The sequence below is a fragment of the Schistocerca gregaria genome, chromosome 1 (assembly GCF_023897955.1).
Source record: "Schistocerca gregaria isolate iqSchGreg1 chromosome 1, iqSchGreg1.2, whole genome shotgun sequence".
NCBI lineage: Eukaryota > Metazoa > Arthropoda > Insecta > Orthoptera > Acrididae > Schistocerca > Schistocerca gregaria.
The window spans coordinates 226,697,681-226,722,243 of NC_064920.1; the positions used below are offsets into that span (position 1 = coordinate 226,697,681).

The window sequence follows — 24,563 nt, forward strand, 5'->3', positions numbered from 1 at the left end:
GTTTGCGCAGCAATGGCCGACAAGTGTAACTGAGGCGGAATAAGGGGAACCAGCCCGCATTCGCGGACGCAGATGGAAAACCGCCTAAAAACCATCCACAGACGGGCCGACTAAACGGACCTCGACACAAGTCCGCCGGGCGGATTCGTGCCGGGGATCAGGCGCTCCTTCTCGCCCGGAAAGCCGTGCGTTACACCGCACGACCAACCGGGCGGGCAAAAACGAATTAATATTCCTCGAAGTGGCAGCCTCACTTTTCATTTTACAATGCTTCTTCCCTGATGGGTATTTTAGAATCAAGACACAAATTCTTTTTTTCATTTAATTTCTTATATTTGTATATGAACATACACTGATGAGTCAAAACTTCATAACACCGCACACCGCGAGACTGAATGCCACTTCCCTGCATTGAGGACGTATAAGCAAGAAAAGCGTATGAGCAGAGAAGAGAGAACATTGAATCATTGCAGCAACGATACGGGCCACAAGTGGTGAAATCCACTGATATAAGCGACTTTGACAAAACGCTGATTGTCATGAACTGGTAACGAACATGTCGGAAACGGCGAAGCAGGAATGTTGCTCGCGTGCTATAGTCATAGTTGATGTTTTCGGCACTAAACTCACCTGTTCTGAATCCAATGGAACACGTCTTTGGGAGATCTCATTACAGAGTACAATGCTCATGTAGTCACAAGTGTTTCAGAACGCACCGATCAGCGCACTTAGTTTAACATTGGGCTTCACAGTACGCAACCCCAACTTCTTCGCACGTTGACCGAAGAACGTCGTCAGTTGTGGTTGCAGTGGGCTTGGGGCATCGAGATTCGACCATGTATCAATGTGAATGTGTTGTTTGGTCGGATGAATCACATTTCTTGACACACTAAGTCGATGGTCGTCTCTGGAGACGTTGTCATCCAGGCGGACTGTTGCTCGGAAGATCTACCACACCACGGATGCAAGCCAGTGGGAACAGTAGTATGCTAAGATTGATTGGTTTGGGGAACGAGACCAGACAGCGATGTCATCGGTCTCATCGGATTAGGGAAGGACGGGGAAGGAAGTCGGCCGTCCCCTTTGAAAGGAACCATCCCGGCGTTTGCCTGGAGCGATTTAGGGAAATCACGGAAAACCTAAATCATGATGGCCGGACGCGGGATTGAACCGTCGTCCTCCCAGATGCGAGAGTATGCTAAGAGGGATATTCAACTCGGCTTACGTGGGACCTGTGCTAGTAATCGAAGGCACCGCGAAAGGTGAGCATTACGTCAGCACTGTTGCAGACCACCTGTATCCGATTTTATTTAGTGGCTTCCCCAAAAGTGATGGGATCTACATCTACATCCACGTCTATACTCGGCGAACCATCTTGAATTGCATGACTGAGCCGGTTCCTCAAACTTTGCTCGTAAACTTTGTCGCCATAGTTTACGCCTATCATCAAGAGTCTGCCAGTTCAGTTTCTTCAGCATCTCTGAAACACTCCCCTGGATCAAAGAAACCTGTCACTATTCGTGCTGACATTCTCGGTATTTGTTCAATATCCCATGTTAGTCCTATCTGGTACGAGTCCCACACACTTGAGCAACGTTACAGGATGGATCGCAAGAATGGTTTGTAAGCATTCTACTTTGTAGACTGATTGCACTTCCCCAGTATTCTACCAATAAACCAAAGTCTACCACCTGCTGTACCCACAATTGTGCCTACTTGATAATTCCACCCCCTAAGAACTGTTACACTGAGGCAGTCATGTGATTTGACCTATTCCACTCGTGACTCATAGGATACTCCGCTTTTTCGTTTCGTGAAGTGTACAATTTTACAGTTCTGAACATTTAAAACAAATTACCTATCTTTGCACCAATTTCAAATCTTATCAAATCTGACGGAATATTTATGCAGTTTCTTTCAGACAGCACTTCATTATAGATACAGGTATCATCTGCAAAACGTCTGAGGTTACTATGTTAGTTAGTATACTATATGAACAGCAAGGGTCCCAACACATTTCCCTAAGGCACACTCGAAGTTACTTCTACATCAGACGATGACTCTAAATCCAAGATAAGATGCTGCGTCCCCCCTGCTTTAAGGTTCTCAAAGTAGTCTCAAATTTCACTTGATACCCTCTATGATCGAAAATTTGACAATACCCGTAGGTGTGGTATAGAGACAAATGTTATTCGGAAACTAGGAAACATTGCATCTACGTGACAGATTTGATCTGCTACCTTCAGTATGTTATGTGACAAAAGTGCGAGCTGAGTTTCACGTAACCAATGTTTTCGAAATCCATGCTGGTTGGCATGGTGGAGGTCATTCTGTTCAAGATAGCTCATTGTGTTTGCGCTTAGAATATTCTCCAACAAATCGATTTCTAGAATACTGGATGGTGGTTTTGTGAATGTAATAGGGATTCAGTCGCCCCCTGAAGCTTTGTTCGGTTTTAACGATTTCAACACTTCTGACACTAATACCTATTTCACTCACCTTTTCAGTAGTAGGAGTATTAAACTGGGGCAACTGTTCTGGGTTTTCCTTTGTGAAGGAACGTTAGAAAACGGAGTTAAGGATTTCAGCTTTTGCTTTGATACCCTCGATTTTATTTCCTGTCTCATTCATTAGGGACTGGACACAAAGTTTGGTCCACTAACAGCATCTACATAAGTTCAGAGTTTCCTTGGGGTTTTCAAAGATCTTTTGACAATGTACTGCTACGGTAATCGTTGAAGGCATGCATTGCTCTCCTTACAGTAAAACGTGTTTCACTCAGATTACCTCTACCCGTGACCCTATGTTTTGTTTCCTACCTAATGTGCAGAAGTCTCTCTTTCTTAAGAAACATCTTTCAGCTTCTGAGACTCAAGGCCGGAACGGTGATACAGTGTGTTTATGAGTATGACGGTGAACTCAGGTTGATATCTTGGCTATCAAGTTCACCTTATCAGAATCCGATGGACCACATCTGGGACGCTATCAAGCACTAGCTTCGCGTCCGAACACCGCCGATCCCTAATTGCAGGGCCTGGTGCGTATACATCTTCCCCCGGCAGCTTACCAAGAATTTGTCAAATCCTTGTCATGCACCAACTACTGCTGCCATTGCATTCAGAGGTGGATCAAGACGCTATTAAGTTAATGGTCTCAATGATTCTTCTCATCAGCATATGACGAAGAAAAACAGTTAAGGTCCCGTCAGTGAGAAGATTACAATCGGACACAGAACACAAGGGCAAGGATGAAGTAGAAATTCACCTCTGCCTTCTGCATTCACAACATGATTCCCATACATTTCTATAAATTTCTTTCTATATACACGTCAAACCAAGATTTAGGTTCTAGCATAATGTGGACGACCACAATAAGAAACAGCAATCGTTTCATAATTTATGTTCGTTTCGTTGTCACAACGTTCACGGGAAATCAAACAGTTTCCTCCGACGCACCTAAGTACACTCTAAGAAAAAAAATACAAATCGATATTCATACAGGTATCAAAAATGCTAAATCGTAAACCTTGGTGGCCGATTGATTAATATTTGACGCTGCAGTGCAATTTCATCTCACAGTTGGCGAGGATAATACACTCCTGGAAATTGAAATAAGAACACCGTGAATACATTGTCCCAGGAAGGGGAAACTTTATTGACACATTCCTGGGGTCAGATACATCACATGATCACACTGACAGAACCACAGGCACATAGACACAGGCAACAGAGCATGCACAATGTCGGCACTAGTACAGTGTATATCCACCTTTCGCAGCAATGCAGGCTGCTATTCTCCCATGGAGACGATCGTAGAGATGCTGGATGTAGTCCTGTGGAACGGCTTGCCATGCCATTTCCACCTGGCGCCTCAGTTGGACCAGCGTTCGTGCTGGACGTGCAGACCGCGTGAGACGACGCTTCATCCAGTCCCAAACATGCTCAATGGGGGACAGATCCGGAGATCTTGCTGGCCGGGGTAGTTGACTTACACCTTCTAGAGCACGTTGGGTGGCACGGGATACATGCAGACGTGCATTGTCCTGTTGGAACAGCAAGGGAACTTGCCTGTCTAGGAATGGTTAAACGATGGGTTCGATGACGGTTTGGATGTACCGTGCACTATTCAGTGTCCCCTCGACGATCACCAGAGGTGTACGGCCAGTGTAGGAGATCGCTCCCCACGCCATGATGCCGGGTGTTGGCCCTGTGTGCCTCGGTCGTATGCAGTCCTGATTGTGGCGCTCACCTGCACGGCGCCAAACACGCATACGACCATCATTGGCACCAAGGCAGAAGCGACTCTCATCGCTGAAGACGACACGTCTCCATTCGTCCCTCCATTCACGCCTGTCGCGACACCACTGGAGGCGGGCTGCACGATGTTGGGTGTGAGCGGAAGACGGCCTAACGGTGTGCGGGACCGTAGCCCAGCTTCATGGAGACGGTTGCGAATGGTCCTCGCCGATACCCCAGGAGCAACAGTGTCCCTAATTTGCTGGGAAGTGGCGGTGCGGTCCCCTACAGCACTGCGTAGGATCCTACGGTCTTGGCGTGTATCCGTGCGTCGCTGCGGTCCGGTCCCAGGTCGACGGGCACGTGCACCTTCCGCCGACCACTGGCGACAACATCGATGTACTGTGGAGACCTCACGCCCCACGTGTTGAGCAATTCGGCGGTACGTCCACCCGGCCTCCCGCATGCTCACTATACGCCCTCGCTCAAAGTCCGTCAACTGCACATACGGTTCACGTCCACGCTGCCGCGGCATGCTACCAGTGTTAAAGACTGCGATGGAGCTCCGTATGCCACGGCAAACTGGCTGACACTGACGGCGGCGGTGCACAAATGCTGCGCAGCTAGCGCCATTCGACGGCCAACACCGCGGTTCCTGGTGTGTCCGCTGTGCCGTGCGTGTGACCATTGCTTGTACAGCCCTCTCGCAGTGTCCGGAGCAAGTATGATTGGTCTGACACACCGGTGTCAATGTGTTCTTTTTTCCATTTCCAGGAGTGTATAATGAGGTCATGTCGATACCAGGGCGTAAAGTCTTGGCGAATTTCTCTCCGTGTTCTCAGCTAGACAGTAACTATGCCTCGCAGACCGGGTCGCGAACAATATACGTGTCTGTCAGTATTTGAGAGTGGACGTGTAGATGGGTTCAAATGGTTCAAATGGCTCTGAGCACTATGGGACTTAACAGCTGTGGTCATCACTCCCCTACAACTTAGAACTACTTAAACCTAATTAACCTAAGGACATCTCACTCATCCATGCCCGAGGCAGGATTCGAACCTGCGACCGTAGCAGTCGCACGGTTCCGGACTACGCGCCTAGAACCGCGAGACCACCGCGGCCGGCGACGTGTACGTGGGCTCAAAGACGCCAGTTGTAGTAATGTGAATAGAAGCGATGCCATTATCCGCCGATGTTAGCAGGAATGGTAGTGACGACCGAACAATTGTTACAGAGGCACCCAGAGCCACGGATCCTACGTGCAGCGGGTGCTACTGTGAAGCCAAGGACTCAGACTAGAGGCGCAGTTCTCAGCGGTCTTTGCGCCGGTTATCATTAACCTCTGTACATCACAATGCCCGTTTACTGTGGTGTCGGGCACATTCGTACTGTAATCTCATTGACTGGAGTAGAATTGTCTTCAGTGATGACTCCCGCTTCGAACTGAACACCGCTGATCGGCGACGTGTCTGGATACCTGCGGACAGCGGTGGGATACCAATCTGAGTGTGTGAAGGTCTGAGTGCCATACAACAGCTTAGGTTGTTACGCGCGGCACCTTACAACACAGCAATACGTCGATGATGTACTTCGTCCAGTTGTGTTGCCCTTCGTGGCAAGCCATCCCTGGCTTACATTTCAGCAAGACAATGCCCGTCCGCACACTGCCAAGCTCTACCTGGCAGTAGGTGGCAGTACAATGCACGTAATACGAAAAACACGTATTTTAGCGGGTGCCTGGCTACTTTTGATCACACAATGTACATTTTATTCTACTTCAGTCCAATCAGTATAAATCATTCGTGGTGCGTCGTGTTTTCTTGTCTTAGAATGTATTTGCACAGACCTAAACACAAAGTGAATGCGAACCTTCGTAGAACAGTGTTGAAACAGAGTAATACTATTTTATTCTCTCGATCCCCCGTACCCACCACGGGATGTGGAAATTGTTCACTTTCACACGTCAGACGGCAGGCTGGCCACGAAAGCAAGGAACACTGTAATACGTAGGGCCTATGTGCTCGTTTCAGTAGCAGCAATGACTTGGTGTAAAAAAATCTGCGTCTGCAACACAAAAAAATGTGTGACACTGCCGAAAGTCTTAAATATTCAGAATAACCCGTCAGTTGTTATTGTCTACGTTTTTTTAGCTTTTCCCAAGAGCACAGCACGTTGTTTCCATCTCTGAATTTAGATATTTATACAGGTGGCTGACAGCCAGGAGGTGCCCCGATTTAGGACTCATCTTGTAAAAAGTACTCCATATCGTTGTCGAACTTTTCTGGTGGTCTGTACTTGCCTTGAAACAATAATTTAGAAAAATGTATTCGAATGCTGGCGGTCGCTACCGGCTCCTTTCCGATTTAGACAGCATGGAACACCGTTTTTTATGAGGCTAGCAGGTCAATAAATTATTCCAAAATAAACTACACATAGTATTTCAGTGATCAGTAACACAGAATATTACTTCGGCTCTCGGAGCGGTAAATACAATAAAGAGCTATGTCAATTAATTCAAGTTAGCAGCAGTTAGTAATAAAAAAATACCGGTCATGTCACTTGATTTATGTCGACTCGAGTAGTTTTATAGGGCATATCGCCTAAAGCCTTCTTAAGCGAGCGCGTACACATCAAACAACTCCCCTTGGGTTGTCCCAACACGTACACCGCACAGTCATATTGACGTCAGTACTGCGATAAAGGCAGCAGTGTAAGTCAGATGGCACAAAACAAGTTTATTTCTCGTCTTCCTTTGTTACTGTGTAAAGCAGAGAGTGAAAAACATGGAAGCGAAAGTGAGTCACAAGGGAACGCATCCTGCGCTGCGTTATCGAATGCCTCATTTTATCCTTTCTCAATACTTTCTATCAGAGAAGATGACATCTTTGTGTAAGAAATATAAACTTCTGTTATACTCCGATTAAAAGTACTTTGTGGTTGACTTTTTAGCAAGTAGAATAGTATAGGCCAGCCGCCATCCAATCCTAGTTCTTTCTCGAGCCGCACATGCTCTAAATGTTGCCTGTTTTATGCACTGCCTTGCTAAACGTGGGTGCCTGCAGCTGGCAACACTGACCCCCCCCCCCCCCCTGTCCCGTCAATCGATAAGTAATTTTAATAGAGGTACTATTAAATTCATCTTTCTTACATTCATACGCAGGTTGCCAGGCGCCTTGGAGTAGTCCAATCCTCATGGATAGCCATTGAGACATAATAACAATCCTGTGATTCGTACGTGGTATAACATATACTCTGAGAAAAAAAAGTGACATACCATAAAGGAATTATCTGAATCAGAAGGAAAGTAGGCGTGATGTTTATGTACAGAAAAATAGATGATTTTAGTTTCAGAAAAATGATGATTAATTCAAGAGAAAGAGCTTCACAAATTGAGCAAGTCTCTAATGCATTGGTTCACTTCTGGCTCTTAATCAAGTATTGATCAATAGAATTGTTGGGATGATCTCCTGAGAGATGTTGTACCAAATTCTGTCCAACTGGCGTCTTAGATTGCCAAAGTCCAGAGATGGTTTTTATTGTCCTGTCCATAATGCTCCAAACGTTCTCAATGGGGAGAGATGCGGCGATCTTGCGCGCCAGGGAGGATTTGATAACCACGAAGACAAGCAGTAGAAACTCTCACTATATGTGGGCAGGCATTATCTTGCTGAAATACGAGCTTAGGATGGCTTGCCATGATGGGCAACAAAACGGGGGGTAGAGTATTGTCGACGGGCACCTGTGCTGTAACGATGCCACAAATGACAACCAAAAGGGTCTTGCTATGGTACGAAATACTGCCCCAGACCACCAATCCTGGTTGTTGGGTCGTTTTGTTAGCGACAGCCAGGTTGGTTCAAATGGCTTTGAGCACTATGGGACTTAACATCTGTGGTCATCAGTCCCCTAGAACTTAGAACTACTTAAACCTAACTAACCTAAGGACATCACACACACCCATCCCCGAGGCAGGATTCCAATCTGTGACCGTAGCGGTAACGCGATCCCAGACTGAAGCGCCTAGAACCGCTCCGCCACTTCGGCCGGCCAGCCAGGTTGGTATCCCATCGATGTCTGGGAATTTCTTTCCTGGTCATCGGTGCTCAGTTCGAAGCGGGACTCATAATTGAAGACATTCTACTCCGGACAATGAGATTCGAAGTCGAAAACCTGTCTGGAGATGCCCTGTACAATGGAGTGACACCACCGTGACAGTCGCCTGCGATGCGGTCCGACAATCAGGAGTGATGGTCTGGAGTGCCATTGCTTTTCGTATCAAGGAAGCTTTGGTGGTCATCCGCGGCACTCTAACAGCTCAGTGGTACGTGGACGATATCCAGTGCCCGTTTTGTTCCCCTTCGTGGAAAGTCATCGTGCACTTACGTTTCAGCAAGATAATGCCCACCCCCAAACAGTGAGAGTTTCTACTACTTTTTTTCGGTCTTGCCAAACTCACCCTAATCGGTAAGGTTGCCAGATCTCTCCCCAGTTGAGAAAGTTTCGAGCGTTATGCGCAAGGATCTCCAACCAGGTCGGGAGTTGGACGATATACACGCGAATTGGACATAATTTGGTATAATATTCATCAGCAGGTCACGCAACAACTCTACCAATCAATGCCAAGCCGAAAAACTAGTCCACATGTGGACTACAGAGGCACTGACTATCTCGGTTTGTAAAGCTCTTTCTCTTGAATAAATCAGCCATCTTTTCTGAAATTATTTGTACATATACATCATGTCTACTGATTTCCGTCAGATTCGATAATTCCTTTGTGGTATGTCGGTTTTTGTCTTCCAGTGCATATCAAAACTCGCAAGTTCAGTTATTTTGAAAACGGAAATTTTAGAATCTTGTCCTCCGTCTTCGGTGGGTAAATTTCTGAGGTGGTCTATGGTTTGGAGAGGAGAGCCTTTCAAGTAGAAAACTGGAAATTATTCCTGGCCCATCATAATTATTTCATCATCACGCTCGATGATAGCTCTCATCCTACAGGAAAAAATGGAAAAGTCGTAATGCACTGTCGACTGGGACACCCAGATTGCAAGTAGCGAATCGGAATGGGTTTTCTTCACTCGCACATAACAGCCTCTATCCTAGCGTTGTATGACAATTGCTTCTAAAGTGCGAGAGATTGTTGAGGGTACGTGATCGCAATGGCTGTGTGTGTGTATGTGTTGTACTTATTGAAAAGGAAGATTGCCAACCAATAGATTACTCCTTTCAAACAGTACTTATTGAAAAGGAAGATTGCCAACCGCTGTGCCCGTGCGTTACTAGGCGCCTCAGTACGGAACCGAGCTGCTGCTACGGTTTCAGGTTCAAATCCTGCCTCGGGAATGGATGTGTGTATTGTACTTAGGTTAACTGGGTTTAAGTAGTTCTAAGTCTAGGGGATTGATGACCTCAGATGTTAAGTCCCATAGTGCTTAGAGCCATTTGAACCATTTTTGATAAGGAAGATGAAACCAGGTGCTGGCAAATAGATTACTCCTTTCAAACAGTACCCAGGTGGACCGTCCAACAGTCGGATCACAACCAACAATGTCACAGATCTTCAGTTAATGAGACACTGTAGAGAGTTTTGAAATTTAATTCAGGGCATTGGCACAAAATCTGGAGGTCAGGAATCTTACGTCACCACTACCCCGCTTCTTTGTGACCAAATACTGTCCGTAAAAATACGTCCCACCATCATGAGGACTGGAAGCAACTAACTCCGAATTACTGTACGGGTATTTTCGTTTAAGGGACGTGTGCTGCCTGGTGGTTTGTCGAAGTAATTACATTTCGTTCGAACCGGTCGCGCATCTGTTTCGTGGCCTGCTCAGTCTCCATACATGACACCAATTGACTGCTTCGTCTGGAGGAATATGAAAAGCCTAGTCTACGAAACTCTGGGCGATGAAATGGGTTTCTAGGATTGTCACAGTTGCGGAAGTAGTACGCAACACTCCGTTTCGAGTGTGTCAGTGTGCGCTGCTGTACACACTACTGTAATCATGGAGGTCGACTTTTGAACAGCCTTCATCTACATCTTCAGACACTCCGCAAGCCATCATACGGTGCGTGATGGAGGGTGCCTGGTACCGCTACTAGTCACATACCTTCCTGTTCCACTCGCAAACAGAGCGAGGGAAAAACGACTGGCTAGATGCCTCCACACGAATTCTAATTTCTCCTCTCTTATCTTTGTGGTCCTTACGCGAATTGTACGTTGGTGACAAGAGAATTGTTATTCAGGCAGCTTCAAATGCCATTTCTCTAAATTTTCTCAAAAGAACGTTGTCTTCCCTCCAGGGTTTCCACTTGATTTCACGAAGCTCCTCCGAATACTCGCGTGCTCATCGAACCTACCGATAACAAATGTAGCAGCCTGCCTCTGCATTGCTTTGACGTCCTCCTTTAATTGGACCTCCATAGGGATACCAGACTCTCGAGCACTACTGAAGAATGTACCGCCCCAGCGGTCTCCTTCACAGATGACCTATCTCTCCTACAACTCTAGAAAGAAACTGAAGTCGACCATTCGACTTTCTTATTACAATCCTTTCATGCTCGTTTTCATTTCATATCGCTTTGCAACATTACTCCTAGATATTTAACCGACGTGGCTGTGTGAAGCAGCACATTACTAATACTGCATTCGAATATCACGGCATTTTCTCCTACTCATCTGCATTAACTTACATTTTCCTACATTCAGATCCTGCTACCATTTATCACACCAACTGGAAATTATGTCTAAGAAGTATTCTTTCCTTCTAGAGTCGCTCGACAGCGTACGTCCCAACCCCATCAGCAAACAGCCACACATTGCTCCTCACCCTGTCCGCCAGGTGATTTACGTACACAGAGCACGACAGCGATCCTCTCACGCTTCCCTGGTACAGTACTGAGATACCCTTGTCTGCTGGCCGGTGTGGCCGAGCGGTTCTAGACGCTACGGGCTGGAACAGCGCGACCGCTCCGGTCGCAGTTTCGAATCCTGCCTCGGGCATGGATGTGTGTGATGTCCTAAGGGTAGTTTGGTTTAAGTAATTCTAAGTTCTAGGGTACTGATGACCTCAGATGTTAAGTCCAATAGTGCTCTGAGCCATTTGAACCATTGTACCCTTGTCTCTAGGAACACTCGCCATCGAGGATAGTGTACTGGGTACTATTATGTAAGAAATTCTTTAAAAGAAGAGTATTCCGTTTGTTATAGATTCAACACAGTGTGTACAAAGCGCACACATTTCATCTGAGGGCTGTTGTAGTGCTAGCTTTTGTGTGGTTCGTTTTGGCGACTGCTGCGTGTCAAACGGAACCGCACAGGAATGTTTTAGCGACACCGACTATGTAGGCGGCAACCTTTGCGGGAGGCTAAAGTTGCCAGCAGGTGACAAAGGACAGCTGTTAGCATCAAAGTGTGAGAATCTTCGCGCCAGCCATGATCCACGGCGTTGACCTTGATTCTCGCCTTACGTGTGGGTGACGACACATTGCGCAACTTCCGCGGTCGGCTTCTTAGGTGCTCTTACGTCAGTAGTATTCTATGAATCTCACAGAGATGGGTTTCTGGGATGTGTAAGTAAGTGTCAGTAGTATTCTATGAATCTCACAGAGATGGGTTTCTGGGATGTGTAAGTAAGTCTAGAATGCTCCTGGGTGCATTACATACCCTTATATGGCGAGAGGTGGAAACGCAATACTCTAAAAAACATTGTCGAACATGATCGTTTTGTTGATCTAGAAGCTATGGTGTGGGAACGTACTGACCTCGAAATTTTTAATCATGGTTCACTAACTGTTCAGTGTTATTGTGACGCTGTAGACCTTTTCCATTCGCATCTTTTCAGTGCTCTACCCAGCTGTGTGTCTATTTTTGGGGGTGACAACGCGCGACTGTATCAAAGAGGACAGATGAAGGATGTCTCGGAACAAAAGGGTATAAGGCGCATAGTCTGGTCTGTGTGTTCACCCCGAGTTAAATTCCATCGACTACGTGTGGGATGCGTTGATGAGACGTGACCAGATGGAGCAGCGAACATGCATCAGTTGTCAACCGCTCTGGCAGAGGAACAGAAATGACCTACCACAAGACCTCCTTATCAACCTTCTGGCTAACGTGGTAGCACGTTGCGGGGCATGCAATGCGGTCCGTTGTGACCAGATACCCTATTGAGTATCATCTCCCACCTTTTGTAATCTCCAGGCGCCCATCATTAATCGCGGTAACTTCAGTGTAATTATTGTCTTTCAATAACAGTGTCATTTCTTTTCGCCTCACAGTTTTTTTCATGTACCTTCGGTACTACACTGAAATAATTATTTCTGAGTATGGTCCAAGTTTCATCTAGCTATGTTACTTAGCAGCGACACATCATGCGAAAGTTACTTTCGTCCTCAAGTTTCGGACACCAATGTACGAGGGTAAGTCAATTATTATCCGCATTTAATTAAATTCTTGGTTATTTTGGAATTTTTGTTGTTTTACGTCGATGAGCATGCTTTGTTTATTTGTTGTTATATCTTTCCAGTTTTCAAGCTGCTAGGTTTGTTATATATGAAGGTAGTATCTGTTCCCGAAAGAACAGATACCAATAAAGACCGTACAGCTTCTCTAGAATGAAATGATAATTAAATCAACACTCTAGCTGCAAACAGGCGCTGACATACATCACTGGGGACGTGTTGGTAATGTGTGCCCCGACCGGGACTCGAACCTGGTATCTCCTGCTTACATGGCACACGCTCTATCCATCTAAGCCAACGAGAGTACAGAGGATAGTGCGCCTGCAGGGGCTTATCCCTTCCACGCTCCCCGTGAGACCCACATTCCCAACACCTCCAAACCACTACATTCGTAGTGCGCCTAATAGACGGGACTTGGTAGATTAATCTGCCACGAGTAATGAGTGTCATGGGCAAACATGTAATAGGCGCCCTACGAATGTAATGGTTTGGACATGTTGGGAATGTGGGTCTCACGGGGTGAATGCAAGGGATGTGTCCCTGCAGGTGCACACCATCCTCCATGCCCTCGTTGGCTCAGATGGATAGAGCGTGTGCCACATTAGCAGGAGATCCCTGGTTCGAGTCCCGGTCGGGGCACCCATTTTCAACATCTCCCCAATGATGTGTATCAACGCCTGTTTGAAGCTAGGGTGTCAATTTAATTATCATTTGTGCTATGTTAGTTTCGTTATCCCTGCCGTGCTGTTGATCGTGGCTGCTCCGCTGTCTATTTGGACCAAAGAAGAGCAACGTTCAGTGATCCGTTTTTTGTGGTCAGAATTAATCGAAGACATTTGATACAGTGCCAGAACAGTGTTTTTCCAAAACGGAGGGTCTACGAATGGATTGAAAAATTCCAAAATGGTTGCACAAGTGTTACGCACGATGAAGGAGCCGGAAGACCGTTTACCGCCACAAACGAAGAAACCATTGGGAGTTCACGTGAGATGATTTTCTTAGACAGACGATTAACTATTGACGTAGTGGCATATCTTCTGCAACTTAGTCACGGTTCTGCCTACGAAATCACATAAAACAGTCTTGGGTTTCATAAAGTTTGTACAAGATGGGTCCCAAAACCACATTTGCATAAACAAACGCGCTTGGACATCTGCAAAAACATTTGGATCGCTATGGTAACGAAGGAGACAACTTCTTAGACAGCACCATTACTGGTGACGAAACATGGATCCATCACTACGAGCCGCGGAGAGTAAATGGCAGAGTATGGAATGGAAACATCCAATTCGCCGTGCAAGGGAAAGTTCAAGACCCAACCGTACGAAGGAAAATTGATGCTTACGGTGTTTTGGGATGCGAAGGTCCAGTACTGGAACATTATGGGGAAAAGCGCACAACAATAAACAGTGTACGTTACACTGAGATGCTTACTGCCAGGCTTAAGTCTGCAAATCGAAGCAAACGCCAAGGATTGCTGTCCAAAGGTGTTGTGTTGCTGCTCACTTTGCTGAAACGCTCCATAAATTCAAATTTGAAGTACTGGGTCATCTTCCACATAGTCCCGATCAAAGCACTACGGGACTTAACATCTATGGTCATCAGTCCCCTAGAACTTAGAACTACTTAAACCTAACTAACCTTAGGACCTCACAAACATCCATGCTCGAGGCACGATTCGAACCTGCGACCGTAGCGGTCGCGCGGTTCCAGACTGAGCGCCTAGAACCGCCCGGCCACCGCGGCCGGCTAGTCCCCATCTTGACCCTTCTGATTGTCACTTGTTTGGTCCACTCAAACAGGCCTTAAGGGGCCGTCGATTTGCCTCGGACGAAGCACTGAAAGAAGCGGTGCATCCCTGGTTCGCATCTCAACCGAGGACCTTCTTTTATGAGAGCACCAGGAAGCTTGTACAACGATGGACCAAGTGTGTTGAAAAGCAACGAAACTATGTCGAAAAATGATGTTCTTGTAAGTTTCCTATTTGATTACAATAAAATTGTATAACTACTTTGCGAATAATAATTGGGTTACCCTCGTATATCCGTTCGTTGTACCTACTGTTTTTTTTCCTATGGTCAGCTGCCGTAAAATGACGTTTCTACCTGTGCTTATTTCTTTGTTTTTAACTTAGTAGGCAAAGTTAATGCAAAAGTGCATCTAGTTTTGAATAATTAGTAGTAGAAGTATGCATTACTATGAGGAAACACATTCTAGATAACGGTAGTAGACAAGCTGATATTAATTTCTCTCCATTCACAAGTGACAGTTTTTAAGGCGTTAGGTGAGATGATATGCAGTTGCCGCATAGCACTTGGTAGGTTTGGCCACAATCACTGAACAAGTGATGAGTGACCTAGACGCCGAAGTTTACAATATCCTATGACCTAGTGGACTGTCGATCGTCTGGTTGGTTATAATCAATCCAAATTCATTCAATATAAAAACATTACAAACACCCAGAATGAAGCTTCATCCTGCACCGGAGTGTGTGCTGACCTGAAACTTCCTACCTGATTAAACCTGTATCTAGAACTGCAAGTCGAATTTAAAATCTTCAGGATAAGTGCTCTACCGAAGGTGCGAGAACAGTTACTGGCGCAAGTAAAGATGTGACGACGGGTCGCGAGACGTGCTTGAATGGCGTTTGGCCACGAAGGGCATCGAATTTTAATCTGCCAGGATGATTCATTACGAATACCTTTAAACTCGTCTCCAAATGGCCCCAAGCAAGCCCTGTACGGTATGTTAGGCAACACACATGGTCACGTCCATTCTGACAGTAAGGAGATAACGTTATTGCACGTGTTAAAGAAATCTCGTGTTACGTGCGATGGAGTACAAGTGTTAAAGCTTGTATGTATTTCAGTGTTTGATACTATTAGATTTACTGCTAGCATGCGCAGGCACAGCGTTTTCAGCACGAAGGGTTGACATTGCGGTAACGTGGTGTCATTGTGACATTCAGAGAAGCGATTCTGGCAGTAGTGTAACTACATCGCAGACATCGACGTGAGTAACCTATCCCTAGCTTGGCCCGACACGTTCTCTCGCGGAGCAAGTGACATAGTTCTTCAATTGCGTGCACAATGACCGCTTTGTTGTGATATTGTGGGTGCAAAGAGGACTTCCTGTTTCGCAAGAGATCGCAACAAGCCTTAGCACAGGACCTGACTGAAACGTGCTAGGGCACTACTGCAGCCGGTGGAATAAGTCGCTGCGTTTCTCGAACCACAAGCAGTAGTTTTGCTGCATTTCCGCGAAACACCATGGACAGAAATACTGTAAATACTGCTACTTAAAGTTAGCCTTGCACAGCAGACCTTACGATAGCACAAGCTAACTACACTAGTAGTTATTTTCTAACGTCTTCGTAATGAAAGCTCATTTATCACTATCGCAGTAAGATAATGTCACAGTATGTGACGACCTGGTAAAACGACTTTCAAAGCATCATGTATTAACAAGAAACAGCAGTGGAAAAATACTGGACGTCGGTTACCATGGTACACTTCCTCAGTCTTACTTGTCAAATTGGTTCACTTTCTCAGTGTTAATAGTAAAATTCAGAAATATATTCGTTAACACATACATTTGTTCTCTCTTTCTTCCTATTCATCTGTTTCTCTTTTTCTTTTGCTTTCCTTCCTCTTGCCTCCATTCCTCACTCTCTTCCTCTTCCCCTCTTTTTCTACCTCATCTCTCCCACTGTCTTCCTACTCTCTCTCTCCCTCTCCCTCTTCCTGTCGCTCTCCCTCATACCTCTCTACTTCTCTTCTGCCCTCTTTCTCTCCATTTCTTCCTCTGTCTCTCCTTTTCATTCTCTCCCCTCCATTTTCTCTTTCCACTCTCCCCCTCTTTCGCTTCCTCACTCCCTTCCTCCTCCCTTCTCTCTCTCTCTCTCTCTCTCTCTCTCTCTCTCTCTCTCTCTCTCTCACACACACACACACACACACACACACACACACACCTTCCATTTGCACTTCGTCACACCTCTCTCCTTCCCTCCATCACTCCCTAACCCTCTCGTTCTCCCTTTCTTCGCTACTCTCCCCTCCTTCCTTCCCTCCCTCACATGAAATTTTTCTCACTTTTCTCTCTCTCTCTCTCTCTCTCTCTCTCTCTCTCTCTCTCTCTCTCTGCCTCTCCATCACCATCCTCCACTTCACCCCCTCCCTCTTCCTCCAACTCTCAGTCCCTCTCAAATTGTCTTTCTCTCTCTGTTCCTCTCACTCTCACTCCCACACACACACCCACACACACACACACACACACACACACACACACACACATGCACACACACATGCACATACAGAGAAAGAAATAGACAGAGAGATAACAACAGCGATCTTCCATTTCTATCCAGATACAAGCATTTACAGGCACATAACCAGGTGGCGTACTGGTTAATGCACAGGTCACATCGCAGATACATCAACATCATGAGTGTCACATCTTCTCTTTGCTTTGGCGACACTGTGGAGTGGTCACCAAATTCTGGCAGAGGAAAAAGCGTTATTTCCGGTGGTCAGTAACTACAAACAGTAGGCCATATTTCTTTGTTGGTAAAACTATGACGATAGATCATATTCTGGGACCAGGTACCCCATGGTTGAATGACGACGCAACTGCGTATATTCTGGACGTTGTCAATGGAGATGGGTAACAGATTGACGGTAGCGTCAGTTCATATTTTAACAGCTAACGAGTGTGGGGTTGGATAATTTTTAAAATAAGTTAAATAGTTACCACCTTGAAGCTACGAGTGCTATGTAATTTTACTCGAACGAAAGTACTGACTATCGTTTACGATATTATTTTCATAGTCTCAATACATTAAGAAAATATAACATAATACACTTGTAAATTTCGAGTGACCTGAGGAAAAATAATAATTCTACATCTTCTAAACTTGTTTTCTCGATGAAAATCAGTTTTAGTTAAAAAACTGTTTTCGTGTACTTTAATTTTTTTCTAGTTCATTCATATTTACACAGTATTAAATAACAATCGATGACGGTAGGACAACTAACTTAGTACAGCGAAAATAAATTTCTAGTTTTGATTCACTGTCAGTATGCAATACGGTATTATTAAACGAACAACTGAGGAACAGCCAAGTAAAGATATATTAATTTTTTCTGCAATTCCTCTTTTAATTTTTCCTGTAAGCTTATTCTTTTGTCAAAGTCTAGGCTCTCGATCCTTCATTTCTTTTGGAATACAGGAGTTGGGTTTATATCGTAAATATGTCACGTCGGCCGACCCATTATTGTATGTTACAGTTCAACTTTTCCTAAACACATCTGTTAGACATTCACATGTTTCGCACTCAGTGGTTCGAACCTGACAGATGAGTTACAATTACTTAGACGTCTACGATAAGTCTGCTATCATCAGAAGTAAAAGCAACCTCGGGCGTACCTCAAGAGAGGTTCATAGGGCCACTGCTGTTCATGGTCTGTATAAATGATATCCTAGACTAATTTAGAACATACCTGAAATTATTCGTGGATAATGCTGTAATGTTTAGGAGAGCTCCAACGACAGAAAGCTGCAGTGATACGCATTTAGTCACGTCAAGGACCGAAGCTTGTTGTAGTGAGTTACTGGCATTGAATATGAACGTACATAAGGTAACACAGCGCTAAAATATGTGGAAAGACCGAATACTGTTAGATTATACTATTGACAATAGGTCACTGGAAACAGAAACATGTGTGAAAATCTACCTCCTTACTGACCTAAAGCGAAAGAGCACATTTAACTAGTTGTACTAGAAGCGTATATCAGGCTAAGAGGAGTTCGAAGTACGACAAATGAATGTACTTTATCCACGACAGAGCTGAACCACAAAATACTAGTTCGACCGATTCTTGAATATTGCTCTTGGGGAACATCCAAAGAAGAGCGGCAAGTTTCGTGACGGGTTCTTTTAGTAAGCGCGAGGGTTTTGCGAGCACGCGCTTCAAACTTCTTTGGCAAACGCTACAACAGACGCATTGTGCGTGACAGGTTTAGTTCAAATGGTTCAAATGGCTCTGAGCACTATGGGACTTAACACCTGAGGTCATCAGTCCCCTAGAATTTAGAACTACTTAAACCTAACTAACCTAAGGACATCACACACATCCATGCCCGAGGCAGGATTCGAACCTGCGACCGTAGCGGTCGCGTGGTTTCAGACTGAAGCACCTAGAACCTCTCGGTCACAACGGCCGGCTGACAGATTTAGTGGAGAAATTCGATGAGCGTACTTCCCAACATGAGTGATGTTACATATTGCTTCCTCCCGCATATGTTTCACGATTAATCGTGTCGCGAAACGCGAATATATTCGAGATCATATCGGAGATTAACGAAATTCGTTCGTGTCACGCATCATACGCGAGTAGAAAAGAAAAGGCGCCACTGTAGTGGTACTGGAAGTACTTTCCTGCATATACTGTAGAACCAAAAACAACTGCCACCATGCGTAACCTATAAGCATATAAAAAAAAACTTAAGAAAGACAAAGCTTCTGGTCCAGATTGGAAATGACTCAGCTTCCTTCCAGAGTTGGCTGATGCAATAGCTCCATAGTTATCGATCATATACAACCTCACGGTCGTCGAAAGATCCGTATCGAGAGAGTGGAAAGTTGCACAAGTCACACCAATACTCAAGAAAGGAAATAGGAGTCAACCGCTGTATTACAGACAGGTATCACTAACGTCGATATCCAGCAGGATAGCCGTCCAGGGTGGCCGAGCGGTTCTAGGCGCTACAGTATGGTACCGTGCGACCGCTACGGTCGCAGTTTCGAATCCTGCCTCGGGCTTGGATGTGTTTGCTGTCCTTAGTTTAGTTAAGTTTAAGTAGTTCTAAGTTCTAGGGGACTGATGATGTCAGAAGTTAAGTCCCATATTGCTCAGAGCCATTTGAACCATTTTTGCAGCACGATACTGGATTATATGTTGTGGTCAAAGACTATGAAACAACCCGAAGAAAACGGTGTATTGACAAACAGCCAATTCGGATAGAGAAAATATCGTTCTTGTGAAACGCAACTAGCTCTTGATTCTCACGAAGTAATGACAGGTGATCTCAAATTGAATCCATATTTCTAGATTTCCAGAAGGCTTCTGACATCGTTTCACACAAGCGATTTCTAAGTGCGTAGGATATATCGTCTCTCTTTTGTGACTGGATACGTGATTTCTTGTCTGAAAGATGACAGTTCGTAATAACTGATGGAAAGTCATCGATACATTGTTTGCAGAGGATGCTGTCATTTATCGTCTTATAAAGTCATCAGATGATCAAAACTAAATGTAAAATGAGTTAGACAAGATATCTGTATGGTGCGGAAAATAGCAGTTGACGCTAAATCATGACATGTATGAGGCCATAAACATGAGCATTAAAAATAATCCGCTAAATTTCAGTTGCACGGTAAATCACACAAATCTAAAATATGTATACTCAACTAAACGCATAGGGATTAGATAAAGGAATAAGTTAAAGTGGAACGATCTGGAGTGTTTCAGTGATGTGTGAGATCCGCATCAGATGGAACTGACGCAAGACTTTGAAAAAGTTGAGAAAAAAGGCAGCACGTTTTGTACATCGGGAAACTAGGGAGAAAATGCCACGGATATGATACACGGACTGGAGTGGCAGTCATTAAAACAAAGACATCTTCGCTGCAGCAGAATCTTCTCATGAAATTTCGATCACAAACTTTTTCCTCCGATGGCAAAAAATATTTTGTTGGTAACTACTAACATAGCGAGACACGAACATTGTAATAAGATAAAATAAATCAGAGCTCGCACGGAAAGATTTAAGTATTCGTTTTCCCACACACTGTTCGAGAGTGGAACTGTAGAGAAATGTCCACAGCTCGTGGTCTCGTGGTCGCGTTCTCGCTTCCCGAGCACGGGGTCCCTTGATCGATTCCCGGCGGGGTCAGGGATTTTCACCAGCCTCCATATGACTGGGTTTTTGTACTGTCCTCATCATTTCATCAACATTCCTCAGCAAAAGTTGGGAATTTGTATCGGCGCTGATAACTGCGCAGCTGAGCGCCCCACAAACCAAACATCATCATCATGTAGAGAAACGGCTTGAAGGTGGTTGGATGAAACATATACCAGGCACTTAATTGTAAATTGCAAAGTAATCACATATTTGTGGATAAAGAATGGATTTCAAATGGTTCCAATGGCTCTGAGCACAATGGGACTTAACAGCTGATGTCATCATTCCCATAGAATTTAGAACTGCTTCAACCTAACTAACCTAGAGACATCACACACATCCATGCCCGAGACAGGATTCGAAACTGCGACATTAGCGGTCACGCGGTTCCAGACTGAAGCGTCTAGAACCGCTGGGCAACATCGGCCGGCAGAATGGCTTGCAGTGTGAGGATCTAATCGAAGATGTGATATGTTATACAGCACTTAAATATGTAGAACTCGAAATATTTACAAATCCTGCCTAAAACTTGTGTCTACAAACTACAAGAAAGGTAGGAATCGGCAGGAACTTCTTATGGTGATCTATAGTGCCTATTCCATTATGTGATTCGAGAATCGTTCGCTACGTTGAAGTATCGACCAAAAAGCATAGTGCGTTCCTAAGTACACTGTGCTCTACGGGTCGAGTATGTTGAAAACCGCACCTGGTCCTCCGGTGAGGCTGTAACGGAACCTATTACAGGCTTCACTTTACCGAAGAATGCGATACCCTTCAAATTCAACCAGTTTAACGAGTATTTATGATTATAGAAAAGTTATTGTGTATGTTAACAACGACTGCATAACATATCTCCATAAACAGTCAACCCATTAAATTATACTGAATAACTGACCCACGCAAAAGTTAATATCACTTGATCACTGTTACAGCAAATGTCATCATGTAACAACAGTAAGTTCATCTTAAATAATTAATATGAAATACGTAAAATAGTGGTCAACTAATGTATTTTGGATCTCCTTGAATAAAAATCATCCAGTGAAACCTAATTGTTCACTACGACCCTTTTCACTCAGTATTCACGTAACCACTCCTGTTTTAGACGAAAACAAATGCAATTCTTAATAATTCATGTTATTTATTTATTTATGCAAATTAGAGAAGTCAGTTAACAAACTTCTAAAAAACGGCCTTTTTGTAACAAAGTCTTATTCTGTCAAGTCAACAAATCTATCTGTCATTTTTATAAGCTGTTAGATTATGTCACTCGATATAAATTAATAACTTTTCTGCACAAATGACGATAACAGATGTACATGTGACTTATAAACTATATCTCTTTTTAGTAGTACTATGACAAGGTTATAAATACAAGCAGCAAGAAGGGTCGGGATCGGAGTGTGAATATCACTTTGGTATAGTGTATGTGTGTTATTGTTCGAGGTGGATAATCATTGCAAAGAACATGTAAAAGAAGTGCTACTTTGTGTTGTGTCATTGTCTTTGGTGGACAGTGGAATTAAGATGGCCACCAGAGTAATAAATATTTGAAGTTTAAATATTTGTTGATTTCTACATCTGCATGACTACTCTGCAATTCACATTTAAGTGTTTGGCAAAGGGTTCATCGAACCACAATCATGCTATCTCTCTACCATTCCACTACCGAACAGCGCGCGGAAAAAACGAACACCTAAACCTTTCTGTTCGAGCTCTGATTTCTCTTATTTTATTTTGATAATCATTCCTACCTATGTAGGTCTAAGTGTCCTGCCAATGAAACGCAACCTTTGGCTCGCCTTCCTCACAATATTATCTATGTGGCCTTTCCAACTTGAGTTGTTCGTAATTTTCACACCCAGGTACTTAGTTGAAGTGATAGCCTTGAGATCTGTACTATTTATCGAGTAATCGAATTCCAACGGATTTCTTTTGGAACTCATGTGGATCACCTCACACTTTTCGTTATTTAGCGTCAACTGCCACCTGCCACACCATAAAGCAATCTCTTCTAAATCGCTTTGTAACTGATACTGGTCTTCGGATGACTTTACTAGACGGTAAATTCCAGCATCATCTGCGAACAACCTAAGAGAAGTGCTCAGATTGTCACCAGGGTCATTTATATAGATCAGGAACAGCAGAGGTCCCAGGACGCTTCCCTGGGGAACACCTGATATCACTTCAGTTTTACTCGATGATTTGCCGTCTATTACTACGAACTGCGACCTTCCTGACAGGAAACCACGAATCCAGTCGCACAACTGAGACGATACCCCATAGGCCCGCAGCTTGATTAGAAGTCGCTTGTGAGGAACGGTGTCAAAAGCTTTCCTGAAATCTAGAAATACGGAATCAACTTGAGATCCCCTGTCGATAGCGGTCATTACTTCGTGCGAGTAAAGAGCTAGCTGCGTTGCACAAGAACGATGTTTTCTGAAACCATGCCGATTACGTATCAATAGATCGTTCCCTTCGAGGTGATTCATAATGTTTGAATACAGTATATGCTCCAAAACCCTACTGCAAACCGACGTCAATGATATAGGCCTGTAGTTCGATGGATTACTCCTACTACCCTTCTTAAACACTGGTGCGACCTGCGTAATTTTCCAATCTGTAGGTACAGATCTATCTGTGAGCGAGCGGTTGTATATGATTGCTAAGTAGGGAGTTATTGTATCAGCGTAATCTGAAAGGAACAATGTGGACCTGGAGACTTGCCCGTATCAAGCGATTTGAGTTGCTTGGCAGCCCCTAAGGTATCTACTTCTGAGAAACTCATGCTAGCAGCTGGTCGTGTTTCAAATTCTGGAATATTCCATTCGTCTTCGCTGGTGAAGGAATTAAGGGAAACTGCGTTCAATAACTCCGCTTTAATGGCACAGCCACACAGGCAATGTCGAGCAATAACAAATATGAAAACCAAATAAAAGACAAGTCATCTACGAGAGAAATGAGGTGAACAATCAAGCGAGAGGAAAGATCATTCGTAAATAAACAGATAGAGAAGGTGGAGGCGGACTATAGCCAGAACGATAGTACACAGTTCTCACTACAATGAGAAGCTATAGAAAGGACTACTTAGCTAAGTCCGTGATAATGAAGGGTAAGAATGGAAAACATCAGTTTTTCACTACGAATGAAGGGAATCTAGAGAGCTGGATAAGATACTTAAAAGAGCTGCCCAACAACCCGGCATACACCTGCGACAGTTTCAACATGACAGACAACCAGATTTAGGGCCAGCCTTAGCTTCGAGACATAGCAACGATCTAGCAAGCAGCAGCAATTTCCACAATGCATTTTAATGGCGCCAACCTAACATCAAGTGCTAACAAGCTCCGTAAAAGGGAGTGAAATAGGGCGATTATAGCAATATCTACGACTAGGCGACCGTTATAACGTCTTGTGAGACGTCGAAAAAGCGTGGCCCGGTGCCTCACCGTTGAGGTCGCCGACTCCGTCGCCGTCGCTGTCCTTGAAAGACTTTGGGTAGATCTGGTAGACGACGCCGGACTGCCACCACGCCAACTGCGCCGTCGCCGACGTGGCGGCGGCCGCCAGCAGGAGGAACAGGAGCGCGGTGCTGGGGGCGGCCATGGCGGGGGCGCTGGCTGCACTGGCCCCAGGGACGGCGGGCCGCGGCTTTATGTGGCGGCCGACCGCGGCACGCGGGCCGCCGCAGCCGTCACCTCCGCCGCGTCCCACCGCCGTTATCTCGCCTGCTGGCCGAACGATTCCCATCACCGCTCTTAACACTACGTAATGTCATCGAGCCGGTAATACACTATTGGCCATTAAAACTCCTACACCAAGAAGAATTGCAGATGATAAACGGGTATTCATATTATACTACACCTGACATGTGACACATTTTCACGCAATTTGGGTGCATAGATCCTG

At 44.8% G+C, this 24,563-nt stretch overlaps 1 protein-coding gene across 1 annotated transcript in view; it reads right to left on the bottom strand.

The window, feature by feature from the left end:
• LOC126340110 (uncharacterized) overlaps positions 1–24,276 on the bottom strand; it is a 353,496-nt gene extending 329,220 nt beyond the window's left edge. The window contains exon 1 of the mRNA XM_050001681.1: positions 24,104–24,276. Coding sequence (XP_049857638.1) covers positions 24,104–24,260 — 157 coding nt within the window. The 5' untranslated portion in view covers positions 24,261–24,276. The remainder of the gene's footprint in view (positions 1–24,103) is intronic.
• Between the last annotated feature and the right edge of the window lie 287 nt (positions 24,277–24,563).